Below are 17,423 nucleotides of genomic sequence, written 5' to 3' on the forward strand. Positions count from 1 at the left end.
CAAAGAAACCAGGAGGAGGACCTCAAACGCCAAAGTGTTTTGTTTTTACACACACACACACACACACTTGACACGGTTACACACACAACATTCAGCGTTTGCACCGATGCAGGTCTGACTCCACGGTGACAAAACCCCCGCCAACATTTTAGGTGAGGACTGACAGCTCGGCCCGCAGCAAGGCACCTCTTCATGACTAGCAGCCAACTCCAATTGGTAAGAGACAATCAAATTGAATAGAATAAGCGTGAAATAGGTGGCCTCTTTTTAGAATACGTGGATTGGTTGGGAATGTAAAAAGGAAAACGCCAGAAAAAGTGAGGCACTGATTGGCGGCGGAACACAAAAAAAACAACATCAGTTGGACTTAGTTTGGGACACGTTGAAGTCTTAGATTGCTAAAAAAAAAAAGTACAGTACATGCATGCACACACACACTCCTGTCTCATACCAACACATACTTCCTGGAGGCGGGGCTGACAGGAAGAAGAGGCCGGCGGCCGAGGCTTTGCCCACAGAAGACTTTGAGCCCGGCAGGTGGACTCGGTGGTGGTGGTGGTTGGGGGAGGGGACAGGGCATGGAGGGGCGGGGGGGGTAACTGCTTCAATGCTAAAACTCCTCCTGCTCTTCAGAATCCGGGATCTCAAAACCCTCCTGGCGGTGGAGAGAGAGAGCGAGAGAGAGAGAGTCACTGTCACATGTCATCTTGTGAGTCTTTGCTTGTGTACACACAATCAAAGTTTGTATTTATTTATAACTGGAACTTTTTCACTTCCGATATCATGCATACTTTTCTTACAAGTAGGGGTTATGTTAGAAAACAGGACAAACACAAACCTATTTGCTACTAATTAACCCAAAGGTGAACTTTTTTGTCTTTTGCTGAACTTTTGCTTCATTTTTGTGGTGTTACTTCATTATATGTGTGCGGCAATGCCCAGATGCATGCGATTGCTGTCGTTTTGTTACTTCTTCTGACAAAATACAGCAAAATGATCGGTCTAGATATGGTTCTAAACAAACTCCAGCTCATAAACTTGCAATAAAACATGCTTTTATTTTGGCAAAGTATAATTTCGCGGCTGTATATGACCGCAGCAGTACTCAAGTTGTAGTACACCTTTCCACCACTTGTGGCAGTAATGACAATATCAAACAAACTGCAGAAGTCTGGAGCTCAAGTCAGAAAAGTTTTTTTTAGCGTGCAAAAATGATGACTAAAGTGGTGAAGCTGTATTTTTATTGACAGTTTAAGAAATATATGTTATTATTATACTCCGCCTACCGCCCAAAAGGGACAAGCGGTAGAAAATGGATGGATATTATTATTTATCATTACTTTAGTTAGAATGTATTTATTTTAGCACTGCGTCATCCACCATTTTCTGTTTAGTTTTTGCAGGAACCTTTCAGAGTTCCTCCTAGCTAGGTGTAACTTTTCCTAGCGATCAGGAACCTTTATGTGTGCTGTTGAACACTGATTGGTTGAACACAGTTGGGGGCGTTCCTAAAAGGTCTTTTTCAAACCCATTGGAATATACTTGCTTATTTCTTATATTGCTATGGCAACAAAGTTGACAACAGAGAGAAGGAAGAAGAAAGGAACTCTTGTGGGGCATCTTTGTGCTGAAGAACGCCGAGCAGTGGAACTATTTGAGTGTTTTTACTCAGTCGTAGTCTTTAAACTCTATGCACTTCATTATTTTAACAAACTTAATTTCGTTACAAGAAGTGGACGGACTCTTTTAAAAAGGTATTCACGGAGGAGTATGAAGCTGCTTACTACTCTGACTTTGTTGGATAAATGTGAAATAAAGGAGGCAGCACACGAGGTAAATAACACCAAATATTAACTATTTACTCTATTACATCTTGTAAAAGTAGTCAGTGACATTCCATTTGTGTAGTAATTAGCCTCAACCTGAGTGAACACAATGCTAATGCTAACAAGCTAACGTGTTGTAAACACTGACATTTATTATGTACGGTATATATTGTTATTTACAGATAAACACTGACATTTATTATTGATGTTATTTACAGATAAACACTGACATTTATTATGTATATATTGTTATTTACAGATAAACACTGACATTTATTATGTATATATTATTTACAGATAAACACTGACATTTATTATGTATATATTGTTATTTACAGATAAACACTGACATTTATTATGTATATATTATTTACAGATAAACACTGACATTTATTATTGATAGTGTTATTTACAGATAAACACTGACATTTATTATTGATATTGTTATTTACAGATAAACACTGACATTTATTATGTATATATTGTTATTTACAGATAAACACTGACATTTATTATTGATATTGTTATTTACAGATAAACACTGACATTTATTATGTATATATTGTTATTTATAGATAAACACTGACATTTATTATGTATATATTGTTATTTACAGATAAACACTGACATTTATTATGTATATATTATTTACAGATAAACACTGACATTTATTAATGATAGTGTTATTTACAGATAAACACTGACATTTATTAATGATAGTGTTATTTACAGATAAACACTGACATTTATTATTGATATTGTTATTTACAGATAAACACTGACATTTATTATGTATATATTATTTACAGATAAACACTGACATTTATTATTGATATTGTTATTTACAGATAAACACTGACATTTATTATGTATATATTGTTATTTACAGATAAACACTGACATTTATTATGTATATATTGTTATTTAAAGATAAACACTGACATTTATTATGTATATATTATTTACAGATAAACACTGACATTTATTATGTATATATTGTTATTTACAGATAAACACTGACATGTATTATGTATATATTGTTATTTACAGATAAACACTGACATGTATTATGTATATATTGTTATTTACAGATAAACACTGACATTTATTATTGATATTGTTATTTACAGATAAACACTGACATTTATTATTGATAGTGTTATTTACAGATAAACACTGACATTTATTATGTATATATTGTTATTTACAGATAAACACTGACATTTATTATGTATGTATTGTTATTTACAGATAAACACTGACATTTATAATGTATATATTGTTATTTACAGATAAACACTGACATTTATTATGTATATATTATTTACAGATAAACACTGACATTTATTATGTATATATTATTTACAGATAAACACTGACATTTATTATGTATATATTGTTATTTACAGATAAACACTGACATTTATTATGTATATATTGTTATTTACAGATAAACACTGACATTTATTATGTATATATTGTTATTTACAGATAAACACTGACATTTATTATGTATATATTGTTATTTACAGATAAACACTGACATTTATTATTGATAGTGTTATTTACAAATAAACACTGACATTTATTATGTATATATTGTTATTTACAGATAAACACTGACATTTATTATGTATATATTGTTATTTACAGATAAACACTGACATTTATTATGTATATATTGTTATTTACAGATAAACACTGACATTTATTATGTATATATTATTTACAGATAAACACTGACATTTATTATGTATATATTGTTATTTACAGATAAACACTGACATTTATTATGTATATATTATTTACAGATAAACACTGACATGTATTATGTATATATTGTTATTTACAGATAAACACTGACATTTATTATGTATATATTGTTATTTACAGATAAACACTGACATTTATTATTGATAGTGTTATTTACAGATAAACACTGGTATTTATTATTGATAGTTTTATTTACAGATAAACATTGACATTTATTATGTATATATTATTTACAGATAAACACTGACATTTATTGTGTATATATTGTTTTTTACAGATAAACACTGACATTTGTTATTTATATAATGTTTTTTTAAAGCTGAAATGGACCAAAGGAAATCGTCCGACACTCATGAATTCTTCATTTATGAGAGGACGACGTTCTGACTGACTTTTTATGAACAATTAAGTGCACTTTATTTTTCAAATCATATTGTTTTGTATATTATTGCTTTGTATTTCATTTACTTACTTTTTATTAAAGAACTCTGAGTTAATATTTATTGACATGGTATCAGTGTATAAATATGGTAAACCGCTCCTCCATGCGTCATCAGCCTGATTTGTACAAACTACCTGGACTGTGAAATGCGGTGGAAACACAAACAGGAACCTATAGATCCAGGAACCAAACATTCCTGAACCTTTGGTAGAAAAGGGCCTTAAGACATTACAAGTATTATCTATTATATTTCATCAAAAGAGTGTAAAAGTGACTCTGTGGGTGCTACTTCATGTCTAGAGGGCTCTCATAATGCTGACAATTGTATGTAAAAGGTCATAAATAGGTTTTTAATGATGTAAGAAAATATTTTATTCATGATTATAATTGTGTCATTTGGCAAATGTATATTTAGTCCTACTTCCTAGAAATGCATGTACCTGTATAATTATTTGATACTTTTTATTATGAACAAAGGTGGTTGTTTTTGGACTACAGTCAAGTTACGCTGGTGTGCTATTGTGTGCTTAGCTGTTGTGTAGTAGCCTATAGCCTAGCATGTTGACCTTTTGTAAATGACTAAAACAGAAGAAAAGAGGACATTTAGATGTTGACTGCTTGTATCGCACATTTGACATGCAAGTCGATACATTCCCATACTTGTTGCTGATATCAACCCTGGATTAGGACACCCAAACTAATAACGCTGCTTCACTTTGTTTTACACTTGATAAAAAGTGCCTGCCTGTACACAAACTAAACACAGATCATTTCCTTCTGCAGGTTTCTGGAACACACTCACGTCTGTGGCGTAGAGGATTTCCACAATCTTCTGCAGCGTGGGGTCGCCTTGGCCTTCGTTCTCCTGGCAAATCAACTCGATGTTCCTCAGCTTGCCAAAATAAAAGTCTCTCTCCTTCTCCATGTCCTGGATGGTGCACTTCAAGCCATCCACCTGAGGAGCAGCACACACATGTCAAAGGGCTCCATCAATCAACCTTTGGTTATTGCTTTTTTTAACCTCGTTCATGAGCTCCGCCCTCTCGTCATCAACTCCTGCGCCTCCAGACTTCCTGGCGCTGACGGTGGACACTTTGGGCGCTACCTTGGCGACGGGCGGCCTCTGAGGAGCTGAAGAGACCAAAGAGAGGAGGACGGTCAGCAATGAAGACTAAAACTTTTTCCCTTTGGTCCAAGCGGCGCGCTGACCCTGACTGATGGCCTTCTTCGGGGCTTTGTTGAACGCAGACATGGAGGCGTTGGAAGCGGGTGCGGCGTCCTGGCCCTGCCTGGCCTCCACCGGGTCGTAATCCCGCTCTTCGTAGTTGGCGTCAAACAACTTCTTGAACCACTGCACAAACTCAAAGTTGTCTTGGAACTTGCCCTTCACCAGTTTGTCCACGGGGATGATCTGAAAGACGAGCAGGTCAGAACGTCACCGCACTCTACTTTCATTCCTTTTCTTATAGAGCTTGTCCTATGGAGTGAGGGGTGAGCTGGAGCCTATCCCAGCATCATTTAGAGAAGTGGTCCCCAACCACCGGTCCGCGGACCGGTACCGGGCCGCACAAGAAATTTAAAAAAAAAAAAAAAAAATTATTTTTTTATTTTTTAAATGAAATCAACATAAAAATCACAATATATACATTATATATCAATATACATCAATACAGTCTGCAGGGATACAGTCCGTAAACACACATGATTGTATTTATTTATGTAAAAAAAAATATATATATATATATATATATATATATTTTTTTTTTTTTTTTAAATAAACCCCCTCTGCCTCTGTTTCACTTTATGTTGCTGGTAAATAATATGGTTGTAGTAGTAGGCTAAAGTTAAATTATTTAGTATGCACTAATTAAAAGGGGCAGAGCTTTAAGAGACATTTTAGCTTTTATATTTTATAAGATATATTTTTTGTAAGAACCACAATTAATAAATATATTTCAGTGAATAACTTATTGTTCAAATCTGTATATAAATATGTACATAAAGTGTTGTAATTATATTGTAAAATGGATGGATGGATGGATGGATGGATGGATGGATGGACGGACGTTTAAAACAGAACTGTTATTATTAATTAGTAAGTATACATTTTTTTAGCCTTTTTAGAGAAAATCATATCATTGTAGCAAATTATGCAAATTACTCAATGATATCATGGTGACTATGCCCATAGCCACGCCCCCACCGCCACAGGTATCTTGGCAGTTTATGGGAAATACTGTGTCAATTTGTTCTTTCCATTATGACAGAAAAAATACATGTTCTGCGTGAAATTGCATATATTTAAAACTTTGATCATATCTAAATATTGCAACAAATATAATATTTTCATACTTTCCAAACATTTTTTATGTTAAAATTAGGGCTGCACGATTAATCAACATTGAGGTTTTAATCCCCCCCCCCCCCCTCCCACCGGCATTGGCGTAACAGACACGCTCGCGTTTATTCAATAGTAGAATTAACTGAGCCCTCTTTTTAGTCATCCACCATCTTTGCCCCAGTGGTTTACACGCAGGAAGCGCAGACAGCCTCGCTACTCGCCAGTAACAAGTCCCGCAAAGTAACAAAAATATAATTGTCCCGTTGGTGTAATATTTCAGCTTCAAATTGGGCAGGCAATATGAGCCCATCAACATGGACGGACGAGAAACAGAGAATAACCTGATCATGTGAAGGTAACGACAACAAAACAGACAAACCGACCTCATTTTTCCGACTTGGAAAAAAACACTCTAAGATGTTCAATATTTGTTTAAGTTTCATTTTTGCTTCATGAAATGAGTCCATTTTATTTTTTTGTTTGTTTATTGATTTTGTATAACCAAGGTTGTTACCAATTACATTACAATGGTAAACAATTCTACAGTAGTGAGGAATACAATCTTATATCCTTTTAAATAGTTCTGTGCGTTATAATATTACATTATTAACACTGTAGTTGTTAAGGGTTATTGATTGATGCATGATGTAGACAAAAGGTCAGAGTAAATTGAAAGTAAACGACTGCAGATTGTTGTACTGTGTGGCACCTTGAGACAGGATTATGTGGATTGACACTTTCAAAGTGTCTTCCTTCACTCATTAGTTTCATATTTAATGCATTTATATCTATGAAATATAAAAATCGCTAACACAACTTTGGAGAGAAAAATCACAATTAAGAGTTTTTCTCAAAATCTTGCAGTCCTAGTTCAAATGAAAATAAACACTTAAATATCTGCCTGACTTATGAGTTCAAAGAAAGTTATCCATCAAATAGTAAAAAAAAAAACAACCAGATTTTACGCTACAATTGATGGTGTTTTTACAGCATATTACTGTAAATTGAAAAAAACACCACTGTTTTTTACGGGAAAATTCTGGCAAAAATGTTTTATGGTGTTTTACTGTAAGAAATAAATTACAGTAAAAAACAGTAAACAATAAAAAATTGGTACTGTTTTTCCATTTTCAGTAATAAGTTAAGAAAACCATTGGACATTTGACAGTGAAGTTCTGGCACTTAAGCTGCCAATGTTTACTATAAAAACAACAGTGGTACTCTCACCATTACCGTATTTTTCGGACTATAAGTGGCAGTTTTTTTCATAGTTTGGGCGGGGGTGCGACTTATACTCAGGAGCGACTTATGTGTGAAATGATGAACACATTAGCGTAAAATATCAAATAATATTATTGATCTCATTGACGTAAGAGACTAGACGTATAAGATTTCATGGGATTTAGCGATTAGGAGTGACAGATTGTTTGGTAAACGTATAGCATGTTCTATATGTTATAGTTATTTGAATGACTCTTACCATAATATGTCACGTTAACATACCAGGCACCTTCTCAGTTGGTTATTTATGCCTCATATAACATACACTTATTCAGCCTGTTGTTCACTATTCTTTAGACATTTTAAATTGCCTTTCAAATGTCTATTCTTGGTGTTGGCTTTTATCAAATAAATGTCCCCATAAAATGCGACTTATATGTTTTTTTCCTTCTTTATTATGCATTTTCGGCCGGTGCGACTTATACTCTGGAGCGACTTATACTCCGAAAAATAGGGTACTTGTTGTAAAAAACAATGTATATATATTAAAGTCATATTCTGGTGACGGAGTTGCCTATTTTTAACTGTAAAATCTGCACATTTTTTCTAGCGTACGTACATATAATAATCAAATTGACATGTTACTAGCGGGCCCCTGAAGGCGATGTTAGACACCCCTGACTTAGAGCCTACGACTAGCCCAGTGCTTCTCAAATATTTTCTGTTACACCCCCCTAGGGAGAAGAAAATATTTTTGCACCCCCCCCCCCACACACTTTCAACCATGACTATCAATAGTATAATTTGCATATAATATTGTTATAAGTATACCTCTGCATACAATTATAAGTTTATTAACATTAAAAGGTCTTTGCTCGTCTCCCACCGTGGTTCCTGTGAAGCCAAGTGCTACATACCCTTCATCATATTCTACTGACGCAGAGAAGCATGTCCCCAGAAGTTACACCCGCCCCCCTGGCATCACACCACGCCCGCCAAGGGGGCCCGCCACACTATTTGAGAAGGACGGTCACTAGCCTAACATGCATGTTTGTGGGACGTCATAGACTGTATGTATTTGTATTAGCTTGTAAAGGTCATGCATGACTTTGCTCTCTCCTGAAAGTGACTTTTGCCCTCTGCTGGTTGCCACCCAGTACTGCAGCAGTCTGCACACTTTTAAAGGCTGCAAGAGACATCTTTTGTATTACTACAAAAGCCAAAAGCAGTGAAGTTGTCAGGTTGTGTAAGTGGTAAATAAAAAGAGAATACAACAAATCCTTTTCAACTTATATTCAATTGAATAGACTGCAAAGACAAGATATTTCATGTTCACACTGAGAAACTTTGTTATTTATGCAAATAATCATGAACTTAGAATTTAATGGCAGCAACACATTGCAAAAAAGGCATTTTTACCAGTGTGTTACATGGCCTTTCCTTTTAACAACACTCAGTAAAGGTTTGGGAACTGAGGAGACACATTTTTACTATGAAGCCACGTTGATGTAACACCTGGCTTGGCATTGTCTTGCTGAAATAAGCAGGGGCGTCCATGATAACAACATATGTTGCTCCAAAAGCTGTATGTACCTTTCAGCATTAATGGTGCCTTCACAGATGTGTAAGTTACCCATGTCTTGGCCACTAATACACCCCCATACCATCACACATGCTGCCTTTTACACTTTCACCCTAGAACAGTCCCCCATGGTTCTTTTCCTCTTTGGTCCACAGTTTCCAAAAACAATTTGAAATGTGGACTCGTCAGACCACAGAACACTTTTCCACTTTGCATCAGTCCATCTTAGATGAGCTCGGGCCCACTGAAGCGTTTCTGGGTGTTGTTGATAAATGGCTTTGGCTTTGCATAGTAGAGTTTTAACTTGCACTTACAGATGTAGCGACCAACTGTAGTTACTGACAGTGGTTTTCTGAAGTGTTCCTGAGCCCATGTGGTGATATCCTTTACACACTGATGTGGCTTTTTGATGCAGTAGCGCCTGAGGGATCCAAGGTGGGTAATATCATGGCTTACGTGCAGTGATTTTACAGATTCTCTGAACCTTTTGTTGATATTACGGAGCGTAGATGGTGAAATCCCTAAATTCCTTGTTGAGAAATGTTGTTCTTAAACAATTTGCTCAGGCATTTGTTGACAAAGTGGTGACCCTCGCCCCATCCTTGTTTGTGAACGACTGAGCATTTCATGGAAGCTGCTTTTATACCCAATCATGGCACCCACCTGTTCCCAATTAGCCTGTTCACCTGTGGCATGTTCCAAATAATTCTTTGATGAGCATTCCTCAACTTTCTCACTCTTCTTTGCCACTTGCGCCAGCTTTTTTGAAACATGTTGCAGCCATCAAATGAGCTAATATTTGCCAAAAATAAGAAAGTTTCTCAGTGTGAACATGAAATATCTTGTCTTTGCAGTCTATTCAATTGAATATAAGTTGAAAAGGATTTGTTGTATTCTCTTTTTATTGACCATTTACACAACCTGACAACTTCACTGCTTTTGGCTTTTGTATTTAAAACACAAGCCTTCATAAAGTTCCATGTTAAATAGGGATGTTATGATCAGGGTTTTATGATACCAATCATCCAGTAGTGAGATCAGTTAATACCGATCACTTGTATTAACTGTAAATGATTTCACATAGGTATGTTGAGTGCTATTGACAGTTAATATAAACACAGTATTTGACATTAGGGCTAGGTGATGAAAGGATATCAATACGTAAATAATATCAATAAAAAATGTGTTGTATAAATCCACCACTGCAGGAAGTGTTGACTCCTGTATATAGCGCCATTGTGGACACTACTGCTAAAGTGTGGGGGTGTTAAGCAATGTGATGTTTCCTCCTGCCAGTTATTGATGACATCCACCGCCTTGCTAAACATAAAGTCAATGACAACTAGAAACAGCAAAAGCAGAAACCCGCCTCGTAGTCATGGCGAAGTCTCGGTACTCACTTTGTCCACGCCCATCTTCTTGAAGGCAATCTGCAGGAGCTTGTAGTTGTGAATGTACTCGTGCTCCAGCTTGGCGCCAAACTTGACTCTCTTCAGAGGCAGCGAGCCCGGGAACAGCAAGTCCATGAACTGGCAGTAGGCAGCACCTGCGCACAAACAATGTCTTACTTTAAAAGCCTCATTTTTACTTTCTCTTCTCACTCCATGCAAAGAATCAGTGGGCAGGAAACAAGACGGCGCAGCCAAACTTGACAGTTGATACTGGTAAATGATTGGCTGTTAGCGTGTCACTCCTACTGATCAGTAGGAGTGTAACGGTACGTGCATTTGTATTGAACCGTTTCGGTACGGTTCGGAGGTGTACGGAAGGAGTATTAAGTAGCGTAACGCACGTTGTGTAAACAATGCACACCGAGGCACAACACACGGCATGCTAGCAGCTAACGGGCTAGGATAGACTGACCATACGTCCTCTTTTCACCGGACATGTCCTCTTTTGCGGAGCTGTCAGGGCGGAGTTTCTTAAATGCCTCAAATGTCCGGCATTTTGAGTTAGGGTTGCGTGTATATTCAATGTACGTTCAGGGTTAAGAAGGGGTTAAAAACAAAACAAACAGCAGCATTGGTGAGGGAGGGGCAGAGAGAGAGAGAGAGAGAGAGTTATGATAAACGCACATGCGTCGCCAGGCTCTGCTTTTTATCCATAGATTTATCACATTTGATTTTTTATTATCGATAGCAGGGGTGTCAAAAGTGTGCCCCGGAGGCCATTTGCGGCCCACAGCTAATGTTTTAAAGGCCCGCTGCACATTCTAAAAATACTATTCAAATAAACAAAAACATAACAAAAGTGAAATAAAAAAGCGTAAAGGTTAAATGTAATTTAGAAAAAGTTGCAATGTTGACTAATAAAACAAAGCTCCCAGTCTGTGGAATGCTCTCCCTGGCCACCTGAGGGCACCACAGACTGTGGATGCTTTTAAAAAAGGCTTAAAAACCCTTCTTTTTAAAAAAGCCTTTTTGTAGATATATGCATAATAGTTCTAGCTATTAGGCTGCTCTAGTTTTTATTTATTTGTTATTTTATTTTTTTAATATCTTTTTATTTTTTCCAATACACTGTAGCACCTTGAGGCCGTTTGCTCAATGTAAAGTGTTTTTTACAAATAAAATCTATTATTATTATTATTATAAAGCGGGTTTTTTTTCTTTCAAACTGTCATTGCTCAAAACATAATATTGAATCAAAATCAATGTTATTATGAATTATTGACCTATCCAAGGTTCCTTCCCATTACTTCACATCAAATATTACACTAAGAAAAATATTTTTGGTGGAAGATTTTGCAAATTTGGTAAATAAATAACCCAAAAATGTATATTTTGTTGTTTTCTTACTGTACCGAAAATGAACCGAACCGTGACCTCTAAACCGAGGTACGTACCGAACACCCCTACTGATCAGCCAACCTTGCTTCGCAACTTCCGCTTTCGTTCGACAAAGAAGAAAAAAACATTATGCAACATTTTATTGAAGACATTTTTTACTCCTGATTACATGTCTATAGCGATATATATTGATATTGTTTTATCGCCTAGCTCCAAGTACAACCTCAACCCTCGCCATTTTGGTTCCGTGGCAGAAGGGAAGTGAGTTACTCGACTTTGCAATTCAGAATTAAAAAAAAAAAAAAAGGCGAGAAGAAGAGGAACCAGGTAAATATCGCAAGCTTCAATATAATGCCAGTAAATGATTTGGGACAACACTACAATAGATACCTACTTGCAGTTCTAAGACACGGGCGAGTGGCAAAAAACACAAATAACCTAAACTAGGGATGTAATAAGGGAAACAAACTGGGGGTTAGTGTTACCGTTTTAAAATAAAATGATTGATAATTGCACTCACAGATAGGGTGGCAACTTACCACAGGAAGTTAAGCTCGGGAAGTGTGCAAATATTGACCATTTTTTGAGTATTCAAAGTTGGACACCATCCATGGGAATGACAATAATGACACATTATTGTCTATATCAGGGGTCGGCAACCCACGGCTCCGGACCACTCTGATGCGGCTCAGCTACATACATGCCGACCCCCCGATTTTCCCAGGAGACTTATGGATCTCAGTGCCTCTCCTAGAAAACTCCCAGGGCAATTATAATCCTATTTTCACTCTAATTACTAAATTAAGGGCGTGCCCTAAACGCACTGCAGTAATTGTCCTCTATAGCATTTACAAACAGCGTGCCAGCCCGGCCATATGTTGTATGTAGCTTTTGCTTGCACACGTAGGAGACAGCAAAGCATACTTACTCATCAGCCACACAGTTTACACTGACGGTGGCCGTATAAAACAACTTTAACACTGTTACGTTACAAAATATGCACCACACTGTGAACCCACACCAAAAAAGAATGAAAAACACATTTCTGGAGAACATCGGCACCATAACACAACATAAACACAACACAACCAATACCCAGAATCCCATGCAGCCCTAACTCTTCCGGTATAGATTATACACCCCCGCTACCACCAAACCCCCCCCACACATCAACCCTCCCCCCCTCCGTGCGTCGGTTGAGCGGAAGAGTTAGGGCTGCATGGGATTCTGGGTATTTGTTGTGTTGTGTTTATGTTGTGTTACAGTGCGGATGTTCTCCAGAAATGTGTTTGTCATTCTTTTTTGGTGTGGGTTCAAAGTGTGGCGCATATTTGTAACGTAACAGTGTTAAAGTTGTTTTTGTACGGCTACCGTCAGTGTAAGCTGTGTGGCTGTTGAGTATGTGCAGATGTACACAGCCTTTCTGCCTACATTGGTTGGGGTGAAATGTCTCCACACATCACACGTGGCATTATTCTCTTTGTATTTATTTATTCTTGTAAAACACTATTGCAATGCCACACACAGATATAAATAGTCAGCTAAACAATTGGAGTAGTCTTTAAAAATATGTTACTGATGGACAAATGAATAGAAATAGGCGAGATGAATAAATTAACGCTAAATCAAACTATAAGCTACATTCTTGTATGACAACAGAAGGCAGAGGAAACTACAGGTTTTGATTTAGTATTTGCTAGTTGAGTTTTACACATTACAAAAAAGGTCAATTCGGATCGCTAACGTTGTTAGCATAAATTAATGTGATTTAACAGACACAATTAGCATCACGGCTAACGGAGAAATATTTTGGGTTCATTATGAGACTGTGGTGGTACATAAACCTAGCTAGCTAGAGATATTGGCCCCAAAACCATTGAACAAGTACAGGAACAGCTAGCTAGCTTGAGTGGAAGTCTGCTGGAGTAGTCTACAGTCATACAGTAACAAGCTATTACAGATCAAATATATTTACCCCATCGACACTTACCTGACTGGATGAAGTCAAATACTAGTGTGGCCTCAATAGCCCTGCATGCTGGCAATTATCTGGGCATGTGATGGAAGAATGCACTGCACATGTGATGGAGGAATGCACAGTGCAGGGTTGAAATTCTACTGAATTTGCATTAAAATCAGGTTGTTTTAGCTAATAATCATGTTGCAAGATCTAGCATGTTGCATTCAATGTTTATTCCCATGGAAAGTTTCCAACTTTGATTGTTCCCGGAATTTTGCAACCCTACTCACGGAGCGGTGGTACAGCTCATTTACTGGACAAGGAAGCTAACGCGCTGATGACTGGCTAGTTCAGCTTAACTGCTGAAATGAAAACAAGAGACATTAACGTGTTCCATACCCCCAGTCTAAAGGAATACAATTATTAATATCACATTACTGTCCGAGCAACTGAGGTCTTCAATTGTGCACAATGAGCACCGTCCTCACCTGAGCACAACATCTCGATCTTGTTGAGGTTCATCTGCAGGGAATCATTGATCCACACCAGCATGTCATGGCGACTCAAGTTGTCGCTGGTCACTGAGGTGGAGTAGACGTTCACAGCCATTGTCGGTCAGCGGGTGCCTGCGGGAGGAGGAGGACACACCCAGAGGCTTTCCTAATAAATATATAGTTTTTAAACATTTACGACAATAAAAAATTAAAACAAATACAGTAGAAATTGTCACCGTAAGTGACCAATATCCATCAAGTGTGTCTAGCCCCGCCCCTTCTACACAAGGGCATATCAGTGCCTAACGCTCTCTGCAGGGGAGTAAACACACCCAACCTTTGGAGGACAACAGGGCCGGTATCGCCGATACTTTTCACTTGGACATTTTGTGGCTTTTGCCTTTTATTTTGTTAATCCTGACTGTAGGCAAAGAAAACTATTTTATTATCCATCCATCTTCTTCCGCTTATCCGAGGTCGGGTGGCGGGGGCAGCAGCCTAAGCAGAGAAGCCCAGACTTTCCTCTCCCCGGCCACTTCGTCCAGCTCCTCCCGGGGGATCCCGAGGCGTTCCCAGGCCATCCGGGAGACATAGTCTTCCCAACGTGTCCTGGGTCTTCCCCGTGGCCTCCTACCGGTTGGACGTGCCCTAAAACAGGCGTTCGGGTGGCATCCTGACCAGATGCCCGAACCACCTCATCTGGCTCCTCTCCATGTGGAGGAGCGGCGACTTTACTTTGAGCTCCTCCCGGATGACAGAGCTTCTCACCCTATCTCTAAGGGAGAGACCCACCACCCGGCGGAGGAAACTCATTTGGGCCGCTTGTACCCGTGATCTTGTCCTTTCAGTCATAATTATCCATTCATCCATCTATCCATTTTCTACCAATTGTCCCTTACAGGAGCCTGCTGGAGCCTATCTCAGCTGCATTCGGGCGGAAGGCGGGGTACACCCTGGACAAGTCACCACCTCATCGCAGGGCCAACGCAGATAGACAACATTGACACTCACATTCACACACTAGGGACCATTTAGTGGTAGGGGTGCAACGGTACGTATATATTTGTATTGAACCGTTTCGGTACGGGGGTTTCGGTACGGTTCGGAGGTGTACCGAACCACACAGGGGAATTTACTGTTAGTTGAAGATTGCTTGAGTATTTAAAACAAGATAAGAAAGAGATACAATTTGGAGATTCTTCATCTTTGCATTACAGATTAATTTTTTTCCAAGAAAATCTTGAATATATGATTGAATGTGATTTTGGTTTTAATCTGTAACATGATTTCTTACATTTCGAAAACATTAGCCTGTTTCATATTTCATTAATTGCTAATTATATCACAAACTTTAAAAAATAACTGCAGCTTCTTGCAATTCAGATTTGACGGTTAATTGGAAAGCCCTAATATTTAATTATTATTATATATAATATATAGTTATTATTATATATAATATTTAATTTATTTTTCATATTTATGTTATTTATTTTAATTTTACTTTTATTATATATTGACCATAATAAATGGTCTGTATTTGTCTTGTGATTTGTCTTAAATAATAACAATAGTAATAATATTTTTGACTGACAAAAAATTGCCAATAAGAAATTATTGGTATCGGTATCGATGAAACTGCAAGAAAAAGTATCGGTATCGTATCGAATCCTAAAAGTGTGGTATCGCCCATCCCTAGTCCTCTTTTGCGGAGCTGTCAGGGCGGAGTTTCTTAAATGCCTCAAATGTCCGGCATTTTGAGTTAGGGTTGCGTGTATTTTCAATGTACGTTCAGGGTTAAGAAGGGGTTAAAAACAAAACAAAACAGCAGCATTGGTGAGGGAGGGGCAGAGACAGAGAGAGAGAGAGAGAATTATGATAAACGCGCATGCGTCGCCAGGCTCTGCTTTTTATCCATAGATTTATCACATTTAATTTTTTATTATCTATAGCAGGGGTGTCAAAAGTGTGCCCCGGAGGCCATTTGCGGCCCACAGCTAATGTTTTAAAGGCCCACGGCACATTCTAAAAATACTATTCAAATAAACAAAAACATAACAAAAGTGAAATAAAAAAGCTTAAAGGTGAAATGTAATTTAGAAAAAGTTGCAATGTTGACTAATAAAACAAAGCTGTTTTTTTTCTCTTTCAAACTGTCATTGCTCAAAACATAATATTGAATCAAAATCAATGTTATTATGAATTATTGACCTATCCAAGGTTCCCATTACTTCACATCCAATATTACACCATGAAAAATATTTTTGGTGGAAGATTTTGCAAATTTGTAAAATAAATAACCCAAAAATGTACATTTTGTTGTTTTCTTACTGTACCGAAAATGAACCGAACCGTGACCTCTAAACCGAGGCACGTACCGAACCCAAATTTGTGTGTACCGTTACACCCCTAGTTGCCAGTCATAATTATATTATTTCAAAAACAACAATGTAATAATATCAACATAATAAAAGTTAAAATAATAGGCATAATAGTGCAAAACCAATAGTGTAAAACATGTAAACAATAGCAAAAATGGCACCTGTTCAAATCATTGGCATGTTGCCCCCTCCCCTGACACATATTTGACTATATGCATACATTCATAAATAGTAACACAAAATAATACATTGAAGAGAACTACAAGTCATATATCTCACCCCGCTAGTATCGACCTGACACGAACAAAATCGGTCTTGAATCGGTCAAACCTCAATGGCATGTGTCAAGTCATGTTCTCACCTATTAAATGCGGCCTTACTTCCCTCAATCAATCCCGTCCTATTTACATTTTTAAAAAAAGTAGCTAGAATTGTAAGTGTTTGTATAATTAGTATCATAGTTGTGATTCAAACAAGTCTGGGTGGGAGAAAAAACAAAAACAAGCTAACAAGGCTCGCTGCTAGCTTAGCTTAGCAACTAGATATTTAGACTAGATATTTCCATGACTTGACGGGGCAGCAGGGGGCAAAATATCATCATTTAAAGCAAATTTACG

The 17,423-nt window shown here is 37.3% G+C and overlaps 1 protein-coding gene across 1 annotated transcript in view; it reads right to left on the reverse strand.

Annotated features, from left to right (window-relative positions):
- Positions 1-361: 361 nt before the first annotated feature.
- The window catches only part of mapre1b (microtubule-associated protein, RP/EB family, member 1b), a 17,548-nt gene continuing 486 nt past the window's right edge, over positions 362-17,423 (reverse strand). Inside the window, exons 2-7 of the mRNA XM_062052465.1 lie at positions 14,423-14,560; positions 10,586-10,731; positions 5,251-5,452; positions 5,063-5,172; positions 4,844-4,996; positions 362-655 (exon numbers count right to left, since the gene is read on the reverse strand). Of these exons, the coding sequence (XP_061908449.1) occupies positions 611-655; positions 4,844-4,996; positions 5,063-5,172; positions 5,251-5,452; positions 10,586-10,731; positions 14,423-14,543 (777 nt within the window). The 5' untranslated portion in view covers positions 14,544-14,560 and the 3' untranslated portion in view covers positions 362-610. The remainder of the gene's footprint in view (positions 656-4,843; positions 4,997-5,062; positions 5,173-5,250; positions 5,453-10,585; positions 10,732-14,422; positions 14,561-17,423) is intronic.

The sequence above is a fragment of the Entelurus aequoreus genome, linkage group LG07, assembly GCF_033978785.1.
Source record: "Entelurus aequoreus isolate RoL-2023_Sb linkage group LG07, RoL_Eaeq_v1.1, whole genome shotgun sequence".
Lineage (NCBI taxonomy): Eukaryota > Metazoa > Chordata > Actinopteri > Syngnathiformes > Syngnathidae > Entelurus > Entelurus aequoreus.